We start from the raw sequence: 27,582 nt of genomic DNA on the forward strand, positions 1-27,582 counted from the left end.
TACTTTCAGTGGGGTAGGGTAAGCAGGTACAGAATGGGTGCAACACCCAAAATTATCATGGATGGAGAGATCATTTCAAGCAAATGTATGAAAATATTTGTGGTGCTGTTGCTTTGTTTCCTTAATGCTATGCACAGAATCATATTATAGGACGACCATGGCATATGGAAGAAGCTAGGAATTTGGGAAAAATCCCTGCTGAAAAAGGGCCTATTACCATCAATAATCTTAATTCAGCACTTCTTTGGCAGTGTGTCTTGAACATGGATGAACAAGAAAGTCTACAAAAAAAAACTGCTGCTGTAATTTTACAGACATGAACAAGCACCAACTAACCTGGCTCTGCTTGAGACCTGAGACCTGCTTCTGCAGTGAGATGTTTTCCTCCTCCAACTCAGTGTAGTCCTGCAGCAAACGAGCCTCCCGGAACTTGTATTCCTTGATGTCATCACGCAACTGATTCCTCTGGAGCTCCACCGTCTGGCTGTTCTGTGGCGTCAAAGTGATGGCCCAACGGCGACACAGGGAACGAGAAAGAGTTGTCAACTTGTCAATTACCAACTTTCCAAACTTTTTAAAAGGAAAGGGGGAAAAAAATGTGAAAAAAAGCATAGGAGAAAATGGCAATTGAAAGCATAATGGTACTTCATCGTAACTGTGTGTCAGATTGTCTCATTAACTAATTCTAAATCTCCAGCTGGTCGGAACCAACATGTGCTTGCTGCATGCGCCTGATGGAAGACGTGAGATGCCAGGTGTCTTCCGGCTGTGACGCCACAAAAAGTTAAACCTTTTTGATGACAAGTATTCAATGGCATAATTGTACAGATCTAACAGAATGAAGGTACATTTTGGAGACTACATGCTGGCAAATGTGCAGCGCGCGATTGTGCAGTGTAAAAAAGCCTTCATTAATTATAAAAAGGTAAGAGAGCCAAGAGAAAGCCCCTTCCCCCACTTGTACCCACAAACCTGAATCTGTAAGTATACCATCAGTTCTACTGGGCCACCTGGTTCTTTACGAACTCATCTATTGCCCTTGTTAACAAAACCTCTACTTTTAAATGGCTGCCACCGTTTGATAAATAGCACACTACTCAGGACATTCGCATCTCAGAGCAATAGCACATACCGGTAAAAGCTGAAAAGACAATTTCAAACTGCAAAATCCATGTTATCAGGTCACATTAGAAAGCGGAAGTAAAGCACATGCACTCACACACCAAGGATGGTGTCATCGCTTGAGCCGGGTGTGGAGCACGTGTGACTTTGCCTGTGCGTGCGTGCATGTGTATCATTCTGTCAGCAGAGTTGGCAAAGAGAACCTAGTAGCAGAGGCACAATTAGCCTTCCAATCCCTTTGCCAGGTGGCCACTGCCAGTCACGCTGGCACCATGTGATCACATTAGCCAGTGCATGCAAGATTATTCTATGAAATCAGACCTGACAGGTTGACTGACCGAATCAACAACATTCCAAGGTAATAACTTGTGCCAATTGGGTGACCTGATAGTCAGAAATGTCTTACGGTGAACACATCAGTGATTTCTCCACTCAAACACAACTGTTATTTCCACTAAAATGGCCTCTTCATCTTCTTTTTTTTAATTTTTTTTATTGACAACATCGACGCCATTAATGTGCCTCAAGAGAAATTTAATCTATGGAACACAATCTCTGTGTCTGAAAGTGTTTTCTGCTAGTGAAGACGACGCCCTTTTTGTTTGCCGCATGAAATGATTAATCATCTTGTGCACAGCTGAGCTAGGGTGGATGTTTAAAGTCTAATTCATATTCGGGAGGGGTTGCGCATGTCTAATGAGTGGGAAGATTTTCGCAACCATACACCACCATAGAGTTCTGTTTAAATTAGAGATGGCTATAATAATTGATTACTTGTGTGAATTCTGAAAGCATTCCACATTTTCCATTTTAAAAAAATATACTATTTCAAAATGACGCATTCAACAAAGTTCCCCATCAGTCCCATTCCAAATTCAAAATGTTCAGCTCATTCAAATAACCTTGGGAACTATTTTCAACATTCCAAGAATTCCCACATTTCAAAAATCCCACATTTTTCACAGCAAAAGTCATGATTTTTCCACAATAAAATTCCCATATTAAGCCATATTTTACATTATTACTTCTTCCAGTTATTGACTGATTCAAAGCATTCCAACTTCAAAATGTCCAGCCAATTTAAACCTTATTGGGAACTAATCCTATTCCCCAAATAAAACTCCCAATTTAACAGATTTTTTTATATTTACCAGTTTTATTTGACAGATTCAAACCGTTCCAAATTTAAAATGTTAAGATCACTAAGGGCATCTTGGGAATTATTCCCATTCCCACATTTTCCCAAATCTAATCCCAAATTAAGAGAGATTTCCATTATTCGTTCCTCCTTTCATAATTATTGACCGATTTAAAGTATTCTAACTTACATTTTTTAGCCCAGTCCTAATATTTTCCAAGGGATTCCCAAATTAAGTGATGTTTACATATTTACTGTACCTCCAACTTCTGCATTTACTGAAAGATTCAAACCATTCCAACTTCAAAATGTTCAAATCATTCAGGGTATCTTAAGAACTGTTCTCAAAATTCCTCAGTTTTTTAAAAAGACAATTCCCACAATGTCGATGTTTTCTTATTTTCGTAGAACACACATTACTTGAGCAATTCAAATCATTCCAAATTCAAAATGTTCAGCCCATTCTCGACATCTTGGTAACTAGTGTATTCCCATTCCTTGAATTCCTAAATTTTTTTAAAAATACAAATCCCAAACTAAGCGATTTTTACATTATTCCAACCCCCTTCCACATTTCCTCTTCACACTGTTTCGCTGACTTCCATTCCCCAAATTCCCAAAGTTTAAAAACAAGATTTACAATTTAAGATTTTCTGTCAGTCTTGTAGAGGCAAAAGGAAGTTTCAACTAGCTTACTAGTTAAATAAGAAAAACATGACATCTACAATCAACTTATTCACTGCCATTGATGGCTACAAAAATCAAATATCCATTTTAACTGGGGAGGCTGACAGTGAATTAAGCTACAACCACACAGACTTCTGAAACTGACACACCTCCAGCATGATTTTGCTCACTATGACACTGGCATGCAAAACAGAAGGTCAAAACATTCTGAGACAGATCCTTCCATCCCATTAAAAATCTATTCAAAACACAACAATCAGTTCAGAGTTTATTTTCACCTCAATTAGACAATTAGTCAAATGTCCATTCTTAAACTAAATGCAGCACTATGTAGAACGCGAGTTCTGCCCTCTTCTAACCGCTTCATAGAATCAGAAATTCTAAAGGTTTATGGCAGCTGTTTGCTTAGGTATCTTCTGGGTCAAATGTCATTTGTTTCAGCTGGAAGGACCGTGCTGTTGATTTAATATGAATATAGGCCAGTATTCGTAGTAAATCTGATTAAAAGCCCCCCCTCCATCAGATTACATGGCATCCCAGAGCTTTGACCTTTTTGACCATCTTGTGCCATACAATCCCTTTCCACACTGAAGGGGAGGTCAAATGGCCCGGCTGCCTGACCGAAGGTCATTTGAGTAAGTCACCAGGGGAAACATTGTGAACCAAACAGGCAAGGGAGACTAACATATCCTGGGATGGTATGAAAATGTGTTTGGCTGATTAGATAGCAGGGTGTGATCTACGGCCATCTGAAGGGCCACCAAAAGAGACGTCACTCCTTCCCCCAACCTCAGCAGGTGACGTCTGGACAGCTGCTCATGCACCACACACGAACAGACAAATGTGCCACTTCCATTCAAACTGGGTGGCCATTTTGCAAAAAATGCTTAAAGGCAGCCATGTTTGAAGGAAGAATCTAGAGTAGTTTGTTTTCATAATATTTCTAGGCCACAGAGTGCTGCAAAATGTCACAAAAGCACATTACTCGGCAAGGCTTTTAAAAGTCATGGCCGACAGGGCTGTCAAATGCACCAATAAAAGCTTAACAGCGTGGTGACGCTGAGCCTGCTTAAATCACCCCAAAGCTTGGAGGTATTTCCCAATGTGTTTAAGCTGCTATAGTTGAAACTTCAATTGAAAATAGCTCAGTCACAGTGGCAAAGTATTGAGATTACGCCAAATGTAGATTAGGATTTTAGCGTTTTGTTAAAGGCTATTTTCTTAACACCAGAGAATCCAACTTGCCATTCTACAGTCGATATTTAATTTGATGGCTCCGAAGCGAGTGCTGTCCAGACTCAGGCAGACGAGTATCTTCATAGGTGCAACATTTACAGTAGTACAGTACATTTATAGCTACATTATATGTCCTCCATCTAGTATACTTAAAATGAACATCACAAGAGCACAGCATCTTGTTTGTTCATATCTCAGCTCAGATCACCTTCAGTAGAATAGGAAGATGCTCACCCAACTTGAGTTCCATCACATGACCCAACAGAGCAGGGGGAATATCGACGCCCAGTCAACCTTAGCAACTGTCTGTGATGGTGAAAGGAGATATGCGTTCATGCGTCTCTCCAGCGCCAGGTGTTGTCATTCGACACAGACTTTCCTGACTCGTGTCAGGGACGCATACTTTCAAAATAACATCGTAAGTTTGAATGGGAATTTGGGAGTGTGTTCTTGATTGTACGTTTCCCATTGTGCAACTGCTAAATGCCTTTATGCACTTAACAGTTTTTTAGGCCACTTGGACAAAAGTGGAGAAACATGTCTCCATTAGTGAAGTGAATGTGTCACACTCTAGTCTATGTGCTGTTGATTTGTTTGAATCAATTCATCCAGCACAGAAACACCCTCTTGTCATCTGAGCCTTGGGCTTGAATCAAGACTAACACTTTGGTTGCTTCCTGAAAGCAGACAAAAGACTAGACATCTTTTGGGGTTAATGGGATGGCAAATCTACCAGATATAGTCTAGTGATTTTAAAGGTTACAAATAGACACAATGGTTATAAGACTGACAGATTTAGCAGAGTTGGATTAAATGATGCTGATAGCTGTGACCAGCTAACCCAAATAACATCTGGAGGGTTTAGAATAGTAAAGCTGTGAAGTCCCTAAAGCAGTCAGAAATAAGTCAAAGAGCTACTCAGAATGCTTTCTGATTAGCAGTTGGTCACTCAGTCTCAATAGTTTGTGAGTCTGGTTATTGACGTGGTACCCTTAACATGTCTTCTTACCTCATCAGTCAATAAAGAGTTTTCTTCAGTCTCATTTGTTGCTTCTGTTGTACTGCTCAAACTGTAATACTGCCAACCACAATGACCACCAAGTTCAACTACAGTTTTCATCATCATTTGTTTGTGGTTGCCAGAATTGTGTATGCATGAATCTTCAAACAAAATTCAGGGATTTGAAGCAGGCAGGAATATAGGAAGGTTTGGTTTTATTAAACTAGTATCGTTTGGATTTGGCTATGCAGTATGATGTATTGGTAATGAGACACCTAGCTATGATGGAATCTTCCATATCACAGTAAAAAATAATTTTCAAGCTCATGTTTTTCTGCTGATGGCCCTCATGCTCCCACAAGACAAGAGCAGAGCTCCTTCTACTTCAGCGTTACAAGTAATCTGGCAAATAACAGGAGTCCTGTTATATTTGCCTTACGTTAGAGAATAATAAAAGGGAACAAAGGATGGCTCGTTTTACCACTCGACTCTGACCTTTCTGGAATCAACCTCAAGCTTCCATGCAGTGTGCAAATCTATCCATCTGTTCTGCTGATGAAACAATTCCTAATATCCATCTATCCATCCATCTTCATCTCTGTGAAAAAAACCCAGATGGGAAGAGGCTAATGTAGACTATTGTGTATATCATAATCAACCATACTTGACATTTGAATGGCCTTCTCATTATGGTGATTGAAATTAGGACTAGAAGGAGTGAACGTGTTAAGAGTGCACCACGAGTGATGCCACTGCAGAAAAGAAGCATTGAATGATAATACAGAAAGTAAGTGACTGCAAACAGCAAGTCGAGATTACGCTGATAATAAAGCAGTTATCGTCGGTGCTTATTTGTTATTTTTAATGGTTAAACAAAACAAAATAAACAGCACAAGAGGGAGTGATGTTGTACTTACCAACCTTTTTGAAAGAGAGCTACTTCTTGGGTACTGATTAATGTGAAGGACTACTGGTTTGATATGCACTGACACAATTACAGGTTATTCATACTACTCCGGCTGCAAATAACGATTATTTCCATAATAGATTAAACTTATTATTTTTTTTGTCATGAATTGATTGTTGCTGGCTTGGCCCATAACATTAGAAAAAGGGGAAAGATGTTGATCATTGCTTTACGTAAAAGCAGAGGTTTGGAAATTTTGATTAAACCCAAAAGATTATCAGTCTGGTTTCATGAAGGACTACAGAAATCAGAGAATATTTACTGTTGAGTGGCTGAAATCAGAGGATTCGGACAATTTTCAGTTAAACAATGGATCTAAACGATTATCCATTATCAAAATAGTCAATTAGTTGATTAATTAATTGATCAATTGTCACACCTCTACTTCAGTGTAGTACATGCAGTAAGACGTTGGCAATGTAAATCCCCATTTTGTTCACATAATGAAGTTATCACTGAAGGCACAGTCCTCTTATGACATGCAAATTAATTTAATGAAGTCATGCCTGTTAGATTGCGCCACGCTACAATGTTTCTCGCTCTTTGTGAAGGCTTAATCCTGTCGACTGCATCATAGCGTGTCTTGTGTGAAATGTGTGTTCTTGTGAGATACATTTGGACATGTTGGCATCATAGACAGCCTGTGAGATTTAGCTGTGATTTGTGTAATGTGTGGATCTATTCAAGCACTGCTGATGCCAGGAAAGCTTTTCCCCTTTGAGGAAACACAAAATGCACAATTGTCACTTTTATTCTACAATTATTTAAATTATTCAGACAAATTCCGTCTCAGGAAAGGACCACCGTCCCCCATGAAATGAAATTCACTCTCACTAAGCCAGTCTCCTTTCCTAAAAGACTTTAGGCTTCTTTCCTTTATTCATGCCATTTTGAGCTCCTCCTATAACTTCCCTCTCTCTCCTGGCTTCAGCTTCTGGGCTAATTTAAAATGGAGGCAACAAAAGCCTCTTTCAGGTCTGGTCACAATGCCAACGTTGGGGCCTGTGCTGCCTCCATTTGCTTGCCACACAAATTCTGCCAAGTACCACCAGAAGCACCATTAGAGGGGTCATTATCTGCCATAGATGGGGCTATTTACAGATTCAGACAGTTCCATGAAACCAATTGGTATTGGCTGAGGCCCATGGTGCTGGAAAGGTGTGGACAATACAGCAATGTGGGCCACCAGCAAACCACTTTTTGGCGTGCTTATGCTCTGTAACTAACTCATTTGCAAGTGTTTACATACCAGAAAATCATTATACATCTGTGATTGTTTTCAAAGACTAAGGATGTACCTCGACCATGCTGTGTTTGAATGGCTTTCATTTTGCTTCATACATTAAAGTTATCTGAAGAACCATGAATTTCAAAATACGATTTGAAAACATGTTTGAAAATCAATGCTCTATTGAATTAATCTGGTGAAGATCATCTTGTTTCCGTGACATTCGACATACACCAACTTGGATGCAGTGCTCAGCAGCAGTTGACCCAATTAAAAAGGGGGACTCAAGAGATTTTCAGAACTTAAGTCGTTGTGAGGGATGTGCCATTTTTAAGTCTTGCACTAATCTCAGTAAGAAACACTGCTGACATCTGTCTCAAGCAATGACTCAAAGAAAACAGCAATGATCCCTTGCAGCTACACTACGGTTTTATTTTTTTTTTAAATTATTATTTTACCACCACCATCCCCTTTAATTATACATTTGACCTTGTGGTTCTGCTCTGATCATAGATAGTGATAGATAGAAAATATGATGCATTTAAGTGTAAGAGAATGACATTTGGCGTAGTTGAAAACGCCCAAAAGTCTTCCAATCAAGCATCCTAAAATTTGGTATACATGGACATCAAATAAAGGCTTTGAAGGTCAACAGCAACTTCTTCTGCTCCTACCAGTTTGTTCCTCTCTTTTCATCCCTTAAGGCACAGGTGTCAAACTGGTGGCCCGGGGGCCAGATCCGGCCCGCCACATCATTTTATGTGGCCCATGAGAGTGTGCATCAACTTTGTTTCTTGCTAAAATACCAAAATTCCAAATTGGCTTCACTTTTAAAAATATTGAGATATTGCAAGCATTTTTTTGTTACCAACCCCAATTTTAAAATAAAATTCATTCATACTGTAGTTGAACAAACAGTTTTTACTGGATTTTGATTTCAAGAGTAATTATCCATTAATTTGTGTGTATGTAATAATACAAGGCAGTCATACATTCATATGGGTTTGCAACCATAACAGCCCTCCGAGTGGAACCATAACTGCGATGTGGCCCGTGACAAAAATGAGTTTGACACCCCTGCATTAAGGTCTCCCCTGTCTTTCAATCAAACACGGCCTCTTCTTCAAAGTTCTTTATTGCTGCTCTCTCCATCCCTAGCTCCATCACACGTCACATGATCAAAGACACGCAAGGCACACACTGCCTCTGCACTGCTCTCTTGTCTCCCCTAATGAGGTCAGTTGTGAGCGCAAGTAATGGATGCTATGACGGGGGTCAGACATTGTCCAAAGTAGGGCATAGACAATAAGGGTATGCATTATTAACTTTTGGGAAGCTAAAAGGAGTAGAATGTCTTGGATAGAATCTGTAAAAAGCAAATTCCCCGGTAAGGACTAATATTTCGGTTTTTAGATCGATTCATAGTGTACTGAGCAGTCACAACAAAGACGTCCATACCACTCTTCCTATGAACGTTCAATTCAGTCAAGTGCATCGCACTTTTCGTCTTTGCCATAACTGCGAGCTTCCTGTGGTGGAATTGTAAAAAGAAAGCCAAAGAAAAAGAAAACACAGTTTGTAATCCTTAAACTGTGTATTTTTCCAGGAAACTAAGGTTGAATTCCAAATAATGTGGCTTTAGGGGCACTCAAAGTTATTTCACATGGCCTCAGTGTTTTCCCCTCATTATGTAATGTGAACTACACCCTGCATATACAATAGAGGTGAAAAACATCACAAAGAGCCCAAAGGCAAATGTTCCTTCAAGTCAGCTCAATATACAGGAAATAATTAGCAGTCAGGTGAAAACAAACCAGGTTATGCAAGCTGCAATCAAACCCCAACTCCTCGAGGCTTGGACAACACTGAAAGTATCAGAGATGACCAAATGCCACACTCATACACTGCATGCATTTCTATGAGCTACTGTTCCGTGCACAATATGAAATTAATACGAAGTTAATACAGAGCAACACGCAGCAGAGCTCCACTGCACATTGTTTCGGATGGATAAGTTCAATATTTGCTATGTTTAGTGCAGCGAATACTAGCAATCAAAATGGCTTCAATTTTCTTTTTAATCGCTGTAGGCAAAAAGCGCAGACATAACACTTTGCTTCAAACAATCCATTCTCCAAAATACATAACCATGATTATCAGTCATCATGTGTATTGGAGCAAAATACACTTTTGGTAAATTGTTACCTCTCTTATCTCTTGGGAGATTGCGCTCAGGCGTTCATTCTCAGACTGGGTGTTGGTGAGAATGTTGCGAGTTTGGCGCAGCTCATTCTGCAGTTCCAAGACCCTCTGCTCGTAGTAGGCCTCCTTACAGGCCGACTCCTGGATAAGAGACTCCTCCCGGCTCTCCCCATCCGCTGCCACTTTCCGGTGGTTGGAGTAGGCTTGCCCAAATGCCTGGAAAATAGGAGAACAACTTGAGTTAGAATATACAGAAAGCAAAAAAAAAAAGTCAATTACTCAAACTAAGCAGGAGTATTTTTGAAATAACTGGTCTAGTGTTGCCACAGTTACCTTGAAAAAGTAACTTGGTTACTTTACTGATTACTTGAGCTTAAAAGTAACTTAGTTAACTTAGCTGATTTCAAAAGTAACTAAGTTAGAAAAAAAGTAACCTTTTAGTTACTTTTGGCAGCTGGCAGGTGGCAGTAATAACACTTATCCACAGTACAAAAAAGCATTAGCTTAGCCATACCCATTAGTTGGTCATTTATGCCACACAACTTACAGAATGATGTCATCAACATGAAGCAAAAACTTAAATATTAGTGTAGTTGAAGCCACATTAAATCAGCAACATAGTGCAGACTTGACATGCCAAAACAATAAATTCCTAAACGTAAACATGCACACCATTCTCAGTACACTGCCGATTGTTGCCCATGAAAGGAACTGTGTGTGTGTTTTTGTGCGTGCGTGTACCTAAACGTGAGAGTGACAAACACACACCATCGCTCCCACCACAGTAATTTTGATGCGAAGAGCGAGAAAACTTATTTTCTTACTACGTGACGTCAGCCGTGCAGCGCGTTCAACCAGCTCACAGACGAAGTTGAGAGTTCTCACTTTTCATTGTAAATATTATTTAAGCTAAGTATTGTAAGTCCTTCAGTGAGTCAGTCCTTACCCTCCATGACCGATTGATAACACGCACTCGGTATGAATAATTAACCCAAAATGCATTGCGCGTTTAACACGCAAGTAAAACTGTATTCCTAATGTGTAAATTAAAACAAAACGACAATCCAACACACTTTTTACTATTTTACTAAGGAAAATAAAAATAGTGTGGCGACAGTGAAATCGGGCATTTCTTTGCACTTTTATGGTACTGCATCATTATTGTGCATTGTAGAATCAACAATCACTTCCCAATCGCTTTCTTCCATTCGTTGGGGAAAAAAATGGGCGGTCTCGGTTAAATACGTCTGCACACTTGGACAGCTCTTCGTTTGAATCACCAGCTACAAATTACTGTGTGGTGCGAGACAATGATGCAAAAGTAACTATTGATGGATTGAAGAAGTAACTGTAGTCTAATTACTTTCCCGGGAAAAGTAACTTGTTACTTCCCTCGTTACTCAAAATGGCAGATTTTTGGAATAACACGTTACTCCAAAAAAGGTCGTTATTGTCCATAGGCCGGCATCACTGCTGGTCTATCACAGTGGTTTAGCTAAGGACTGGGACTCGCATCACCCTGGAAAAATAATCAGTTTAGCTCCATCTGGGCCGCTTCATACATTCCACCCCATCCCCCCCAATCTTTACCCCTGCACGTACATTGCAGTGAGTGAACTGATGGGAAAGCACACAGGAAAAGTAGAGCAATGGGTCCAAAGACTGGGTGATCATGAGAGGCCTGTATTCTAATGCTCTTAATAGGGAGATCATGACAGAGATGGGAAAGGTCACTGGATATTTGAATTTTATACAGATTAAGTAACTAAAGAGGGCACGTATGAGGAGAATTCTACCTTCTGGAGGGCTTACATCCTTTATTGCAAGCTGGGAAACAGCTGTAACTACATCTCACAAAATACAAACAAAATTTGTTCCTGGCTTTTAAGGAAGAGCGAAAAAGTGCAGGCAGAGATGCCCAGCCTGTTAGAGAATGGGAAATGAATTGCTCAGAGTAGAAACTAGGTTAGGCAATTCCCTCTCATCATAATCATGTCCTCCCAGATTTAATTCTTCACTCGGTCACCAGCAGCGTTTCATTGACAAATGCAGATTCTCATCTTGCTTCACCGTCAAGTGCGTCACATAACCTACAATCACCTGCGGCCTTTATCTGACCTGGTTTGCAACCACATAGTGCGCTCATCTCTGACTGCAGACCTGCACGTGAATGGTTGCTGCCAGATTTTTTTTCCATTTACCACTATATTAGATTAAGCTCCAGAATTCTGTCAGAGAAGAAAAAGGTGGACATTTGTATCAACTCCTATTCATGACTTTTGTAGACGAATATGAGAATATGCTACAGTTTCACTGGGTTATTGGATGGAGATGATTTGTGCAATAACAAACTGTCGGTATTGGATTATGAGATTTGTAAATTTTAGTTAACTAAATCACCTCATTCCCAGTCATAACTGTGTACATTTTAGCCATCTCAATTCAGAATTTGACAAGTCCTTGGCAGTAGTGGATCAGTATGTATGTAAATGTGGGTCACATAATGTCCACGTCTGTGAGACTAGTGTCTTTATTCACCAAGGAAAATGTCATACCACAGTCTATATTTTGTTAAATATGTAGGTGTTATGAAGTGGTAAGGGGATAATATTAGTCCCCACAGGTAAAACCAGTCAAATATGTAGCAAAGAAAAGTGCACCATATGTAGTAGATTTAAAAGGTTCTTCTTTATACTGTGCTTCACTCCATCCATCCATCCATCCAGTTTCTGCACCGCTTATCTTCACTAGGGTCACAGGCGTGCTGGAGCCTATCCCAGCTATCTTCGGGCAAGAGGCAGGGAACACCCTGAACTGGTCGCCAGCCAATCGCAGTGTGCTACACTGCGCAAACCAAATTTGGAGGAAATAAGCCCTGTGCATGTGGTTTCTGCCTAATCCTACTAACAGACAGACAGACAAACCAACGTTGGGAAAAACAACCTCCTTCCGCCAATGAAAATAATGGATTAGAGTCTGGAAAGGCTGCTGAGAGGAAGAGATTTCCTCCTTAAGTAATACTAGTTTACCTGGTCAATAAAAATGTGGTCAAAACAAGAGCTTATCAACCAGTCAGCCAGCCAAAGGACAGTTTTGTACTTTGGCATCATCATTCATGACAAAAATGGAGCGTGTTTCAATATTCCAAAACCAAAATGGTTGTTAACTGACAGAAAGATGGCAATTACTATGGTGAACCATAGGAAGAAAAGGAGTAGATTTTTGCAATGGATTTCAAAGTAATTCCAAATGACAGGATTGTAATGAGAAATCAGGGGAATACCATCATTTAATTTTTGGCCCATGTTGGATTCTGAAAAGGGAGCATCAATCAAAGGTCTGTCTTTTAAGGCATGTGCACCCCAACACAAAAGCAAACTGATTGAAGGCCTCTAATCTCAACGCCCAAAGCATGGATTTAGGGCGTGTAACTTTGGGACGCATGGCACCAAGCCTCTAATCTCAGTGAGCTGCCTACCCAAATTAATATTCATCTCATCTTTAGCTTGACATATGCTGCAGTTTTACATTGGACATGAGAGCATGGATTACTCATCTTTTGTAAAGCTAATCAAAGGCTGGTCTTTAGTCATTATTACACTGTATAGTGTGGATGCCTGACAGATTTTGTTCACTGAAGAAAACATCACTTATTATGGCACTGCTGAACAGACTGTCATAGCCCTCTACACAACCTCTGATGTCTGATTCCAGCTGAGTGCATACCTCATGGGGTGAGGCTCAAAACCCTGCCTGGCTAGTCTCTAAACACCCACGCAGGATAAAAGGACATTTATTTTTTTATGAAAAAAATTATCACAAAATTCACCAGAGACAAATACAGTATATCGGGAGTAGAACCAAAGGGTTCGTCTTCAACAATCAAGACCCGAACAACCTTTGATTCTCCTAATGTGGATTACAGTGATATGGTTGACTGAAAACCTACTGTGACAGAAGAAAATAATCCCAGAACCAATTAATCGATTCCCTTTTCCAGAATTAAATACTGTTTCTGTTCATCAGTCATGTTTTTCATTTAATTAATTCTACATCCATTATAAAAATTATGTGACTATACTGGTCAAATGATTGACATGTGGAGCGAGACTTTAAATGGTAATGTGGTTTCTGTGGTCTACATTGCTGCATGTGAAAAAATTCTACACCTGCCACTTGTAACTTGATAGTTCAGCAACTCAAATGTTGCTACAACATTGATGGTTAAATCTTTAATTAGGAAAAATGCGTACTGTTGAAAACTTGTTAATTAGGAAAAATGCATATTGTTGAAAACATGTTAGAACAAGGTCTGAAAGTGGCTGTAATTCGAGGTCCAGGGTTTTAGACTGCAACATCATGCATGTAGCACCATGACCACCAATCCATTGCCTAGAGAGCATTGAGGAGATGGGCTTTGGTTCACTCACTAGATCAATACTCATGGTTAATAACCAACTCCAAACAAAAACCTATTCACAGTCTCTCTTCAATGGATAAATGAGTGATTGCATGTGTAATAAAAAATGGCTGGGTTTGAACAACACGCACTGAGAATTTCTATCAATACCAGGAGATGATCCTTTTGATCAATACCTAAAACAAAACACCATGACTATAACATTGAGGCAACATATTGATGAAATGATGCTATCAGGGCAAAATGGAATAACACCCCCTTGAGATGTAGAAATGTGATATCTCAATAGACATGACAAGACATGAGTACCAGAGTGTACTGGTGCTGATGTTTAGGCTTTCCTGCAACTTTCGTTATGGCATTAAGGCATGGAAGTAGTGTGGAACAATAAACCGCTTTCTAAAAGAAGATTAGACATTCAGATGCAGAGACCACTGGGTGCTACAGTGGTTTTTCAGAAAGTGCCAAGATACTGAATGTGGTTGCAGAGCAAGAACAGTAGAACGGGAATGGGGAGAAACAGTCACACGCAATAAATGGAATCTCCTGCCCCGTGAATCACAGCTCACGTGGAGTAAGAGTTTGCCATAATAAACAGGAATGTCGTCCTCCCTCCTTCTTCCTGTGTCTCCATATTCACTCACGGCCCACTGTGCAATCAGCAACATTGCTCCAAGATGTGTTGCATTTCTTTATTAAGGTGAAGACTATCAACTCTACACAATACCGTTCTTTTGGGGGCATTTGGTTTAAAAGCATCTGGAGAACAGCGGTCTTATTAAAAAACATCCATGATCCAGCACTACAGGATGAGCCAGTACTGTGCACAGAACAACACTGCTATTTTTGTAACAACATTTGTGTGAGGAACCATGTCACGTGCCACTGTGTGCTGGCGGGAGTTAACTCAATTTACAGCCAGTTACTGATTAGTGGATGCAATGCCAACTCCAATGACACTGCTCTAATGAGTAACTGAGAAGCTTGCTCTAGATTTTATTCTGTAGTGGCCATCTGCATTTAATTTCTCCCCACTGGTTTGAGATCGCCTCTCTCTTGATTGACTCAACAGTTTCATCATCAATTCTGAATTTGGACTTTCAAGAAGGGGAATAACAGAGGGAGGGTGAAATATAAGCTGCTCCATGGCACTGCGACACAGGGAATTATTGCAGAGACGAAAAAAAATCAGTCTGAGATTCTGCAGCACCTTGTGTTCAGCCCTTGTAGAGACTCGCCTTTGATATGTAGGAGTGGCATAAAAACCTGTTGTAAACAAATCAATGAAAACGCATCAAGGCAAAGCACGACCTGCACCAGCGAAAATGTTAAGGAGTTTTATACTTCCTTGAAAACAAAACTCAATCAGCTCAATCAATCTGAATAGCGTCAAAAGCTTAATTTAGGTAGTTAAATTTAAAAAGTGGAACTCAGAGACACACTACACACACTCAAAGTGAAATATTTATTTTATATATATACAATTTGGATGGTTACAGCAAACAAAAAGCAAAAGACACCATCTCTAGAAAATAGAGAAACAAGAAACAATGAAAATGATTTTTAATGTAGAAATAAGGCCGGAATTTGCTCTCCGAAAAGTATTTTTCCAAGTGTTTAATGAATCTATATAATGTATGAGTACTGAATAAAATGGACTTTTCTACCATATTCTAATTTATTGAGCTGTACCTGTACTTTTGCCTCAAACACACAGGCTATTTTTGGGGAGGCATGACACTTCTAAAAACGTACCAGAGGTTCTCTTGACAGTGAAAGAGAGAAGGCCTGAAGCACTCAAGTGCGTGGGAGTGTGGTTGAACTAAAAAGCAAAGTGCTGATCATGAAGCTGCACTTAAATCTAGTCGGAAACAAAAGTCTGTAATGTACAGTACATCTTGAAACCTGGTAAATGCCCATTTTATCATCATGAAAACATATGTGGGGCTTTATCTACAGTCTCTCCTTTCTTCTCGCATTTTCCTCTCTGTGTGTTCTCCAGCAACGGAGAAATAAAGCAAAAGTGGCATGCCAATCAATTTTTTTTTCCTTGACAATCATGTCATGTTGTCTGTGGTTCAACAAAATAACATAGGAGGCACTTCAAAACGTTGTTCCATGATAGAACGCCAGGGGTCGCATTTTTTGTTGCAAGTTCTTGATCGTAGGTAGGTGTCCGAGTGTCTCTCACCGATTGTAATTTGATTGTGATTGTACAGTTTGTTGTTCCTCTGTGTGCGGCTGGCTTTAGGCATTACAATTTTAAATCTTGTTTTCATGGCTTCAGCAAAGCTTTATAGGTTAACAAAGACATGAGCACAAGAGTAAATTATCTCTTCACTGATAGGAAACACCCGGAGAAGGATGACATGACAAAGGTGTTTACAGGTTGGTTCCTATGCTATTCGGGAGTAAAAACAGTCATTATGCCACTGGGTCTGAGGAGATTAATTAGCTTCTACATAACTGTAGAATGTTTAGGTTGTTGTAACACAGTGAAGCGGAATGTAATGAGAGAAAGTACATTTTAAGATACTTGTATGAAATACAAGTCATACCCAGAAGATAAACTGTGCTCCAGTGCATTTGTGTGTGTTTTGTGTGATAATGAGCCACAATCTTTTTTTTTTTTTCATATTAACCATCATTTAATCACAAGGAAGCTTGTGTTGTTTATTTATTTTTCTGATGGTAAATCAGCATTTCAACAACGGGAGGAGCCGGTGACTCAAGGGAGACCACAGTCTCTTTATTGTCTCTGTATGTCTTTTATGTCCCACACCCTTTTGGGATGTTTCAATTTGCAATGAAAAACCTGCCTTATCTCAACTAGTTTCATGCTGTTGGATTGGAAGGCAGAGGTAGGTCCACACACCCACACCCTGGAAAATGGTGGTCCCCACAGTTGCTGTGCTAATTACACTAACTGCGCAAGAGGCAGTCAAAAGTGGCAGGGAACGGGGTAAAGGTTGCACAGATGGTTGTTTTAGGGCTCAGCTCAACACAGCTTGAGCTCCTCGATACTGTTTTGTCAACCATCAACACTCTTGTCTTGTGCCTCTCCAAACTGAGATTTACTTGAAAAGCTACTTTCTTTGTCAAATGTACAACTTACACCAATTTGTTCTCTGCATCTGGCCAAGCCATCACAGCAAACCAAGTCTCTAGTTGATGTTTTTTTTCCTTGAATTTCCCAGTAGGCCCTTGTTTTTGTTAACAGCAGAGGAGAGCAGCAGCTACATGCCTTGTTGTATTGTTGTACGAATTCAATAAATCAACAGTTATCATTTGCACTCAATTTTAGACAATTGTGACGAACACTCAAGAAGCTCAGTTCTGTCATCAAGTCCTCCTCTCTATTTACGTTGTCTTGTCTCTGTCCTGCTCTTGCTTCCAGGCACAAGCGAACTCATGACCTCCCTTCCTCCTTTAAAACAATTAAAATCCTGTATGTCTGTCTGTTCACATTCTTTCGACCAAATGGCGTTTCAGCTAGGGTCACACTGGCAGGCCATAACAACCTGTCAGTCATTAAGAATTGGGTCAGTGTTGGTGAAACGCACGGTATGTAAAATATTTCGAACAAGTGACCATTGATGCAAAGCCCTAAAAATAAGGCTAGACAGATTCTCAGGAACACCTTCGATCTTTCAAAGAGATCAATATTTTTCAAAACAAAATTATAGAAATAGTTTAGTGGTATATTTCATCCATAATTCGATTTTAATTCAAAAATCATGAAGATGTTTGCGCTGGCAATCGCCGAGATCCCTGCAGCAACACAATCTTAAACAAGGAAGTCATGTTCCAACAGACTTCAGAAAAATGGTGGACAAATGGTGGAGAAAATTAGTATAATGGGCTTTGGACCATGGGCTTTGGTCAGAATTTTTTTTTCTATATCGGTTGTCCTCATTAATTTTGAAGATGAGCACGAGCCTATCCCAGCTAACACTGCATTGGTTGCCAGTCAATCGCAGCTCCATCCTATTTTGTTCTATTTATGCTGATCTAATTTTTGAAACAGTATGTTTGCTTGTCTAGAAGTAAGTACTGTGACTGACTATCAGTCCACCTCTCACCGAAAATCAGATGGGATAGTCTCTCCTCTGTATAACTCTGTAAAGGATAAACAGTTCGTTTCAAGGTTCCATTTAAAGCCAGCACATGCCGAAATCATTGTTCAGTTCAACTGAAACCCGGAAGACACTTGCATTGATGGGTGCCCCTCCCTTTAAAAACTCCAACCTATCTGTCGGCATTCCCCCCATTTATCTATCCATTTGTTTTTGCCAGTAAACTCGGGCCCACAACTTGTGCCATACTTTTACCATTTATCACAGACTTCACCATGCATGAGGGCTTAGAAAACTCAAAGACACAGACTTTGTGTGTCTTGGGAACAACACACTGTCATAACAGAATCAGACCCACTAGCCTAACTATAAAAGGAGTCTGGGAAGGGGACGGAGGGGGTAATCGGTGGGGAGTGGTTACAGTGTGCGGACAGAATGGAGGTACTACTAGTTTCTGATTGTATAGTGGTGTCAAGAAAAAAAGATAAAGCAGCAACTTTTTGAAATTGGATTCGTACAAGTGCCCTATTAAAATGAGGAGTTCCCTTTCAGTTTCTGCTCTCTGGTTTAATTAATTTACAGGAGATGGGAGCAACTAGTCGGTCTGAGGAGTAAGAGTGACATGAGTCAGAATGTAATACAAGTGATGAAAATTAATTGTTACTATAATCTATGGAAACTACAAAGTATAATACAAATGGCAGTGCTGGACGGTTTATATTGAGGTGGCAAAAAGCTAACACTAAATTTGTTTGTGGGGTTAAAACAATCGCAGTGGCATTACATTGGTGCTGTAAACAAAGGTAATCGCACGGAAATGAAACAAAATGGGTGTTGACTTCCTACATGTTTTTGGCTGAAATGACTTCACTGCTGAACCACATGATCATTTCCTCTGATCCATTTCAAGATATCCGGTCTTTTTAAAGCCATAATTCACATGCTTCCCCATCCAGCTATTTTTTTAAAGGCACCTTTCAAATATACAGGATGTACAGTAGATTGAACAGCAACGGAGGAACCTGTTTGACTATACTGTATTTCAATAGGAGGAAGATTTGCTGGACTAAGAACAATGTTTGTTCCACATTTCTATTTTCTTTTGGGATGACACTGGAATTAAACCTCTTTCCCCTGTAATAGAACAACAACAATATTTAACTTAACATGAGGTACGAATATTTGCAGGAGTAACTTGCAATAACCATTTTTGTGAACAAGTAATACAGAAATCCATGTAATTAAATGAAATTGAATTGAACTCAATTAATTAACATGATCAGAAACCATTCTGTCATCCCCATGGGGGTGCCTTTCTATACTGATCATGTTGTTTACATATTGGGGTAAAGATGAGCATGCTTTCTGGCAGAGCGATAAAACCCACAAGTTTGTTCTATAAACTCTTAAAAAGGTATGATTGTAATGAGATACAAAACACACACAATTGCAAACTAATGCTTTTCCTACATGCCAGGCTGATTCACCTTTAAGATGCCGCTGTGTCAGCACAAATATGACTTAACATGACCTAAAACAAACTCGTTCATAATCGTAGAGGAAAACAATTAATCCAAAAACTAAATTACATATTGAAGACACGAGACCCTTGTTTCTGTGGTTTGGTCACATGTCAAACAGAAGGGAAATGAAGATAAGGGAAATATTGTCACACAGCCTTTTCAATGACCTCATCATCTGCTTTTAGATCTCAGTAGTCTCCTGTAACTGGATTACGCACTGGTGGAACCACGCTAGACAGCCCTGTTGCCTTTCTACATCATCGCTTGACTTCTGCAAAGATGTACTGCCGAGAAAAATTTGTGAAATGTCATAATGTTTATATAAAACATAATATGGGGTTGGCACTATGCACTTAAATACGTTTACCAAAACTAAAATTAAATTGCATTTTGAATTGGAATAACCAAAACCAACAAGTGGGATAACAGAAAACATTTGCGTTTGTCAGACATCCCTATACAATACAAATTGCCAAAAGAATCTACTAATCTTTCTGAGCAAATGTAGCCTTAACTGTAGGCAGTTCCTGAAAGACGAAAGGTCCTAAAATAATTGCAGATTAGCAGTGGGTCGTTTTACCTAAACTAGGTGAATTATTCCCTCATTATTGTGCAATACAATATGGTTGTCTTGTCTGTTGGTGACACAAAGGCAAGTGATATTCCAGACTGGCACATCACTCTAGAAGTAAATTCAGACTTTGCTGCAAAAAAATAAAATAATCAAGGTACATACTGTATGTGGCTCGTCCAGAATCACTTCCACAGCTTTACTGAAGCTGGAAATTACACTCTAGACTTGGCATCTGATGGAGCAGGACAAGGTCTGGGCCAGGAAAAAGGTTAGCTTCTCAAGAGCACCTGGGGCATTACCTTGAAAAGGCACCTGCCAAAGGCTGCAGAGAATGGGGGGGCCTGGCAGATGCCCAGTACCCTCTAAACCCTGTATAGTGGTGGGGATTCATCCTCTTATGAGCCGAGGGGAGGGGATTTGGGTCTTTATTTAGAGCCATTTAGAAAAGATTACCCCTCAAACTGCAGACTTGCAGTCAAGAATGGATAAAAGGGATGATCAGAATACCTCAACAATGCTGAAAGTTTTCGCACTTTCTAGGTCTATATATTGAAAGCTCAGTGAAAGAGAGAAGGTGATTGTTTGTGACAAGCTAAAATAATGTTAATCTAATCATAAGCATACCTTTGACCTGAATTTTATGGATATTTGTACAGGAGACCAGATGTCAGAGTTTTACACATCCATTCAAGAATCACTTCATTGAGGCCTAAGAGCAACTCCAGATATCATTGTTCAACAACACAGGGCTATGTGGGACAAAAGTGACCAATCCTTTCAGACGTACGCACAACAGTCACTGATTTCAACACTATTCTGCTGGCTTTTTAAGTTGTCTTGATTTGTGACACCCAAGCCTTGATAACCCCATAACCCCAACAGACTCTGAAACCCGCTCTCTCACATACACAATGGGCCACAGGGATGACCACAGAGCCTACAAGCTTTATAAGAGTTGAAAAATATTTAGGGTTGTGATTGTCTGGTAAAATTCCACAGTGCAGAGCTGTTGCCGTGTTGACATGAAGGACACATGGTGTGAACCAAACAAATTCAGTGTGCCAAGGACGTGAGGAATTGACAGCATCCAAATTTATGAATAAGAATACAGAGAAACAATTAAAATATTTCACTATCCACTGTGACAGGAGCTACAGCTTCCCTCACTCGTGCATTAACAGTTGAAGGCGTGGCACATGTCATCATCTATGACTGATTTAGGATAATAATCTCAACAGCTGAGGGAACATAAGCCTTTTAACTACCTATACAGTGTAGTGCAGTATGATGTCATTAGTGCCTTCACCTGACTGCAACAGTAAACCACACTCAACTTCATTATCAGCCTGCCATGCAGTTTATCTCAACACCATGTAAATAGTGAGTAGCTTTGACCTTGTTTCCATCACATAGAACAGTTTGGCTTAGTTCAATGCATTAGTTCAATGCATTAAATAGCTTGCATTGCAGGACACTGAAATAAATAATAGATTTGGACCATATCAAGTAGGTTGGCTGATACCTATATATACTCTGTCTTTGATTTGATCCTGCAAGCACACATATAGCAGAAAGTAGCAGCAGATGGCCTCTGGCACCGTAGCACTCCCAATGACTAAAGGGAAAATGGCAGTCCACATGTTAGGCTTTTGTTTAGTTTTACCTCATTCTTTCGCCTAAGAGATGTCCACATAAGAGGAAATAAACATAATGGATTACACAGTGTCCCTAAAGAGATGCAAATAATGGGAGAGCGAATAACGTGGTTGAAAGGAAATGAGAGATTGGAAAACCCGGCTGGCCGACATGATGCCAGATGGCTGACAATACCATTGATTGACAATATAAATGAATATATATGTATTTACCATAATACCATGAGATAAGCATAAACCAATAAGTAGGTAACCATTAAAACTACTAATTATTGCGAGTATATCCATCTAGCTGTGAGAGGATCCGTCGGCACTCACCAATCAACACCCTCAAACTTCGGGTATAGAAGTGTGCTGTTACTAAGCAACGCCACGGCACAAAATTCCTCCATCACACTGCCTGGAGAGTAGTGTGAAGGTGTGGGTGGAAATATTAGCACCCTATCCTCAGGAAGATAAGAATGTGAGAATTGACATGATGGAAATGGATATTTACACATCATCTTTGGTTTCTGTCCAAGACTGAACAAAAGAGGATCATCTTGCTAACTGTCGGACACCACATATGCAAATAAAATCAGTAGAAATACATTTTTGTTGTATTTATGCATCAAATGCAAAAAGCGTTTAGGGTCACTGAGGAGAATCACATGTTGATTTAAAAGGTAAAATCTCCTAGACATTCTATTCCAGTCTGCCTAAGTCCTAGACACAACAAGGCTAAGTGAAACATCACTGCTGTCATTGTAAATAGCAGCAGTGTGGTTCAGAGAACAAGCCATTCATACCTGACCAAAGACCTGAGCATCTCATTTGTTTTGTTAAAAGACTTAGAAATTGCTTAGAAGATGATACTCAGTAAGGCACTAATGACAATTACTGCAAATTCTCGTGTATAATGTGCACCCATGTATAATACGCATCGCCAAAGTTGACCTCAAAATTCCGAAAAACCCTTCTACCCATGTATAGTGCATTTTTACAATGCGTGATTTTGCTTCTACCCATATGATCAAAACATTAAGTATCTGTATTTTGTTAGTTTTTTCAAATAATTATTCTGAAGTTAAGCACTTTATTTGAAAACGTAATCCTTTTTGGGAATTTACTGGCTCTTATTTTGAAATTCACAGTCCTACTTTTATTTAGTAAATTAGAAAACACACAGTTGTGCTCATATGTTTGATTACCCAGGCAGAATTCGTAAGATGGGTACAATTCTTTAAAGAAAAGGACCAGGCGAAACACATTTAATTTAATTTTAATGGGATTCAAATTAAACGGTCAAGCATTTCAGAAAAGCATTATCATTCAACAAAACATAACCATAAAGAAATTAATGATGGTTGTTGATCATTAATCAGTCATATTAAAAAAATATATATATATTTCACAAATTCTGTCAGGGTATGTAAACCTATGAGCATAACTGTACATATATGCAGTCATACGTACCCCCTGTCATATTGGAATGAAAGTGTAGGCTACACCTTTTTTATAACCACTAGGTGGCGGTGGCATTTTGGAATGAAAGTGTACAGTTGTTTATAACCACTAGATGGCGGCATACATTTATAAAATGTGAAGGTTTTTTTCCATTTGCCCCTATACCAACATATAATGCGCACCATTGACTTTTGACAATTTTTTGGGGGGGGAATGCGCATTATACACGAGAAATTACAGTACACATTTCTCGAGTTACAGCGTACTATTCCACTTCCGTTATAGTCTCATGACTGTCACTGGTTCTTCAAGAGGCAGTATAGATGAAATCAAGAGGGAGAGGAGAGGAATGTGTTTGTATTTCATTTAGGATAACATCACTTTTGTCCTTCCTTCAGACTGCTGTTGGATGGGGTTGAAGTGATAAAGGAACATGGCTCCAGTTATCTGTGGATAACAACGCCAGTAATCTCCACCCAGCAAGAAACCCTCCTTTGACAGGGAGCCAACTACAGTACAGTATTGACTTTGTACTTTTATCACACTAAGGAGGAAGGATATTAAATGAGAAAAACACTGCTTTTTAAAGTAACTTTTTGACTGAATTTCTATTGAAACATGGGAGTTTAAGCATTGGTGTTGAAACTGATGTCTACTCTCCCAGTCTAGGAGATAGTCATATTTTGTTGACCTAAACTACTAATTTCTCTCATGAAAACTGGCTTTAAGAGGCCATTACAGGGGCATATCCAGGTTATAGTCAGCAATGGTAGACCTCCATCTTTGTGAGAAAGATAGATATGCCTGGGAAAACCAAGGCCTTGTTGCCAGAACAAGTACTTGTGGGGTGGCCACCAGAAGAAAAAAAAAGAAAACTAGATAACTCAACAGTTCATTGAATGTTTCTTTCTGCAAAGAACAACAAAAACTTGGGAGTGATGGGCAGAATTTGATACCACATTGAACCTGCTGTCCCTCGTCTGACCCGGTTGTCTATGGTGTGACCAGGTCCTGCAGTATCGGAACGCAGGATATGAGCAACTACAAACTAACCTGAGTCAGGGTAGGAATCTGCCCCCTCCAGGACTAGCATCCAATTCTTATGTCTATCCCTGGCCACAATCGAATAACAAAGTGCAGCTCAGGGGTAAACAATTGGACACAGTGTGGGAGAAGGGGAGTTACTCCAGCCACAGTTGAGAAACAGGCTCCTCCTTTATGCTACTCTCAAACCAAACTTCAGCTGTCACATTCTTTCCATTCCCACAGGATTGGAACAAGCCTGCTTTCCTCTGTCGGTTGCTCATCCTCCTCTCTTCTGAGCGGGAAGGTTTCAAATTCAAACTTACTCCACCCCTTCCAACAGAAACTGGTCATTCTTGTTACAACTTTTTTAACCAGAAAGGCAATGTAAATGTGGTCATTTTGAAGATGATTTGACGTGTTCATTTTAATGTATGATAACGTGAAATAATGTGCTGATTTTCTTTAAGTACAGATTGGTGTAGAAAAACAAACAAGTCTTAACCACCTGAAAATATAAGACAAGCACAAGTTTAACACGATGAAATAAGGCACAAAACACACACACATAAGGTCTTACATAGCCATGACAGACACGTCTAGGTAGAACAAGAAGCATGAATTAATAAATAAAGGTTTAAATGCAACAGGGATACCCTGAGCAAAAAGGGGGTTGGATGTAGACAGGGCCCATCCTCATCTTGACCTTGCAGCATTGTTAACAACGATTTTATGATGAAAGTTATTTCAAATAAAGCACTAAGCAACCTATTTACAAAAGTACAACATTTTTAAAACCCATAATAATGGCAATGAAGCGTGAGCTGACATCTTCATTGATTTCAGTGATTATCGTTCAAGGCCAATACCGTATCTGAGTACAGTACACAGGAGTTCTTGTGGATTTTACCTCTTTCAGCAAGTCGAGCTCCTGCCTTACACCTTCATACTCAATCTCCAAGTCGTCGTACTGTTGTTTGAGCTGCTGTTTCTCCTCCAGTACCGCCAGCCCGTACTCAGCCGCCTGGATCTTCTCGTTGGTGGTTTCGCCAAGCTCCCGAGATAGGCGCTGGATCTCGGCCCGCATCCACTCCGGAGCGGCCTGGAGCAGCAGCAAAGAGTCGGCATAGCTGTGCTCTTCCACGGACATTGTCGTGACGGATGACGACAGGACAACCAGCTGGTCTCAGACGGCAAGGATGCGGTGCGCGTTCAGGCGATGTAACCTTGAAGAACGGTAGCTTGCTCAAATTCGTCTGTATTTGAATTGCATGATTGCTACATTTGCGTCTTTCGTGGCTGGTGTAGCGTCTTTGGTCATGTAGAAGACTCCGCTCGAACCCCACTGAGGATATAAACCGTAACCCCTACGACTGCTTCATCGTTGTGTGGCTAGGTTTTCCTCGCCCCTCCACCGGCTTCTCTCGCGCACTGAAGTGGGAGTGTACTAATTGTGACGACACTGTACGGATAGACTAATTCTCTTTGCTACTTTCAACATAAAATACACCAAATCATACTAGATCGTATTACTGTGTAATATTTACATAACATTTTTTCATTTTTTTCATAATATAAATACATATATAAATGAATCAAAAATAATAAAAGTGAAACATTATCACGTCTTACCAAAATATAAACAATTGTTATTTTATTTCGAAGGCGAATTCCATCAACTCCCGGCACTTTCATGTGATTCAAAGTAGCGTCATTGAAACAGCTGAGCGCGCTGTTTAGACAGCCCTGAGCATCCGGTAGGGACGGCCCCTAAAACAATTGCGGTGCATTGTTGGAAATGTAGTACTTCCGTGCGCAAAAGAAGGCTGGTGGCAAAACGAAAAGACATCATTTCCCTCTACGCTTTTCGCGTTTGCTTATGTGGAACCCGGAAATGTCTGTCGGTGCCGGTTGTTGTCGAGCAACAGACGATTAACGGCTCCAACTACCATATGGCTGTCTGCTGCCATCTGTCGGAAAATACTATGAACCCGTTGAATACGATAAAACGATATGTTAATGAAATATTGAACACGCGCGCACACACACACACACATTTAAAAAAATATATTTAACATATTTCGATAATCGGCGGCACGGTGGACGACTGGTTAGAGCGTCAGCCTCACAGTTCTGAGGACCCGGGTTCAATCCCCGGCCCCGCCTGTGTGGAGTTTGCATGTTCTCGTGGGTTTTCTCCGGGCACTCCAGTTTCCTCCCACATCCCAAAAACATGCATTAATTGGGGACTCTAAATTGCCCGTAGGTGTGACTGTGAGTGCGAATGGTCGTTTGTTTGTATGTGCCCTGCGATTGGCTGGCAACCAGTTCAGGGTGTACCCTGCCTCCTGCCCGATGACAGCTGAGATAGGCTCCAGCACGCCCGCGACCCTGGTGAGGAGAAGCAGCTCAGAAAATGGATGGATGGATGGATATTTCGAGAATCAGAATCATCTTTATTTGCCAAGTATGTCCAAAACACACAAGGAATTTGTCTCCGGTAGTTGGAGCCGCTCTAGTACAACAGACAGTCAATTTACAGAACACTTTGGAGACATAAAGACATTGACAAAAAACAATTGTGCAAAAAGATGCAGAGTCCTCTCGCACTTAGAGTAGTTTGAATGACTAATATTGCAATAGTCCGGTGCAATGAACATTGTGCAAGGGGCGCTGAGACTTCAAGGATTGTATGCGGTTTAAAGTGACGAGTAGTGCGATAATCTGGGACAATGTTGGTTGTGCAAATGTTACAGATACTCCTCAATCAGTGTGCAAATGGAGCAGATGCTACTCTGGCATGAGTGGCCAGTATATGCAAATAGTGCAGCATGGCGAGACAACTACAGTGAGTGCACGAGTAATACAAAATTGGCCCCACAGAAATGTGACAACGAACTCAAGTCAAAAAATTGCCAGCTTGTTGTTATGGAATTATAGGTTAGTTGTTTAAGAAGTTGATCGCAAGAGGGAAGAAGCTGCTGGAATGTCTACTAGTTCTAGTTTGCATTGATCGGTAGCGCCTACCTGAGGGAAGGAGCTGGAAGAGCTGGTGACCGGGGTGCGCAGGGTCCGAGAGGATTTTGCACGCCCTTGTCTTAGTTCTGGCAGCGTGCAAGTCCTCAATGGTGGGTAGGGGTGGTACCGACAATCCTTTCAGCAGTTTTGATTGTCCGTTGTTTACCTTGAAACTGTCCAAATCCTCTGATTCAGCCTCTCAACAGTAAATATTCTCCGATTTCTGTAATCCTTCATGAAAGCAGACGGATTATCTTTTGTATTTAA

At 40.2% G+C, this 27,582-nt stretch overlaps 1 protein-coding gene across 1 annotated transcript in view; it reads right to left on the reverse strand.

Moving 5' to 3' along the window:
• The window catches only part of LOC133487502 (protein bicaudal D homolog 2-like), a 40,356-nt gene extending 14,617 nt beyond the window's left edge, over positions 1-25,739 (reverse strand). The window contains exons 1-3 of the mRNA XM_061794157.1: positions 25,208-25,739; positions 9,584-9,796; positions 337-489 (exon numbers count right to left, since the gene is read on the reverse strand). Coding sequence (XP_061650141.1) covers positions 337-489; positions 9,584-9,796; positions 25,208-25,447 — 606 coding nt within the window. The 5' untranslated portion in view covers positions 25,448-25,739. The remainder of the gene's footprint in view (positions 1-336; positions 490-9,583; positions 9,797-25,207) is intronic.
• Between the last annotated feature and the right edge of the window lie 1,843 nt (positions 25,740-27,582).

Source organism: Phyllopteryx taeniolatus, chromosome 1, assembly GCF_024500385.1.
Source record: "Phyllopteryx taeniolatus isolate TA_2022b chromosome 1, UOR_Ptae_1.2, whole genome shotgun sequence".
Classification (NCBI taxonomy): Eukaryota; Metazoa; Chordata; class Actinopteri; order Syngnathiformes; family Syngnathidae; genus Phyllopteryx; species Phyllopteryx taeniolatus.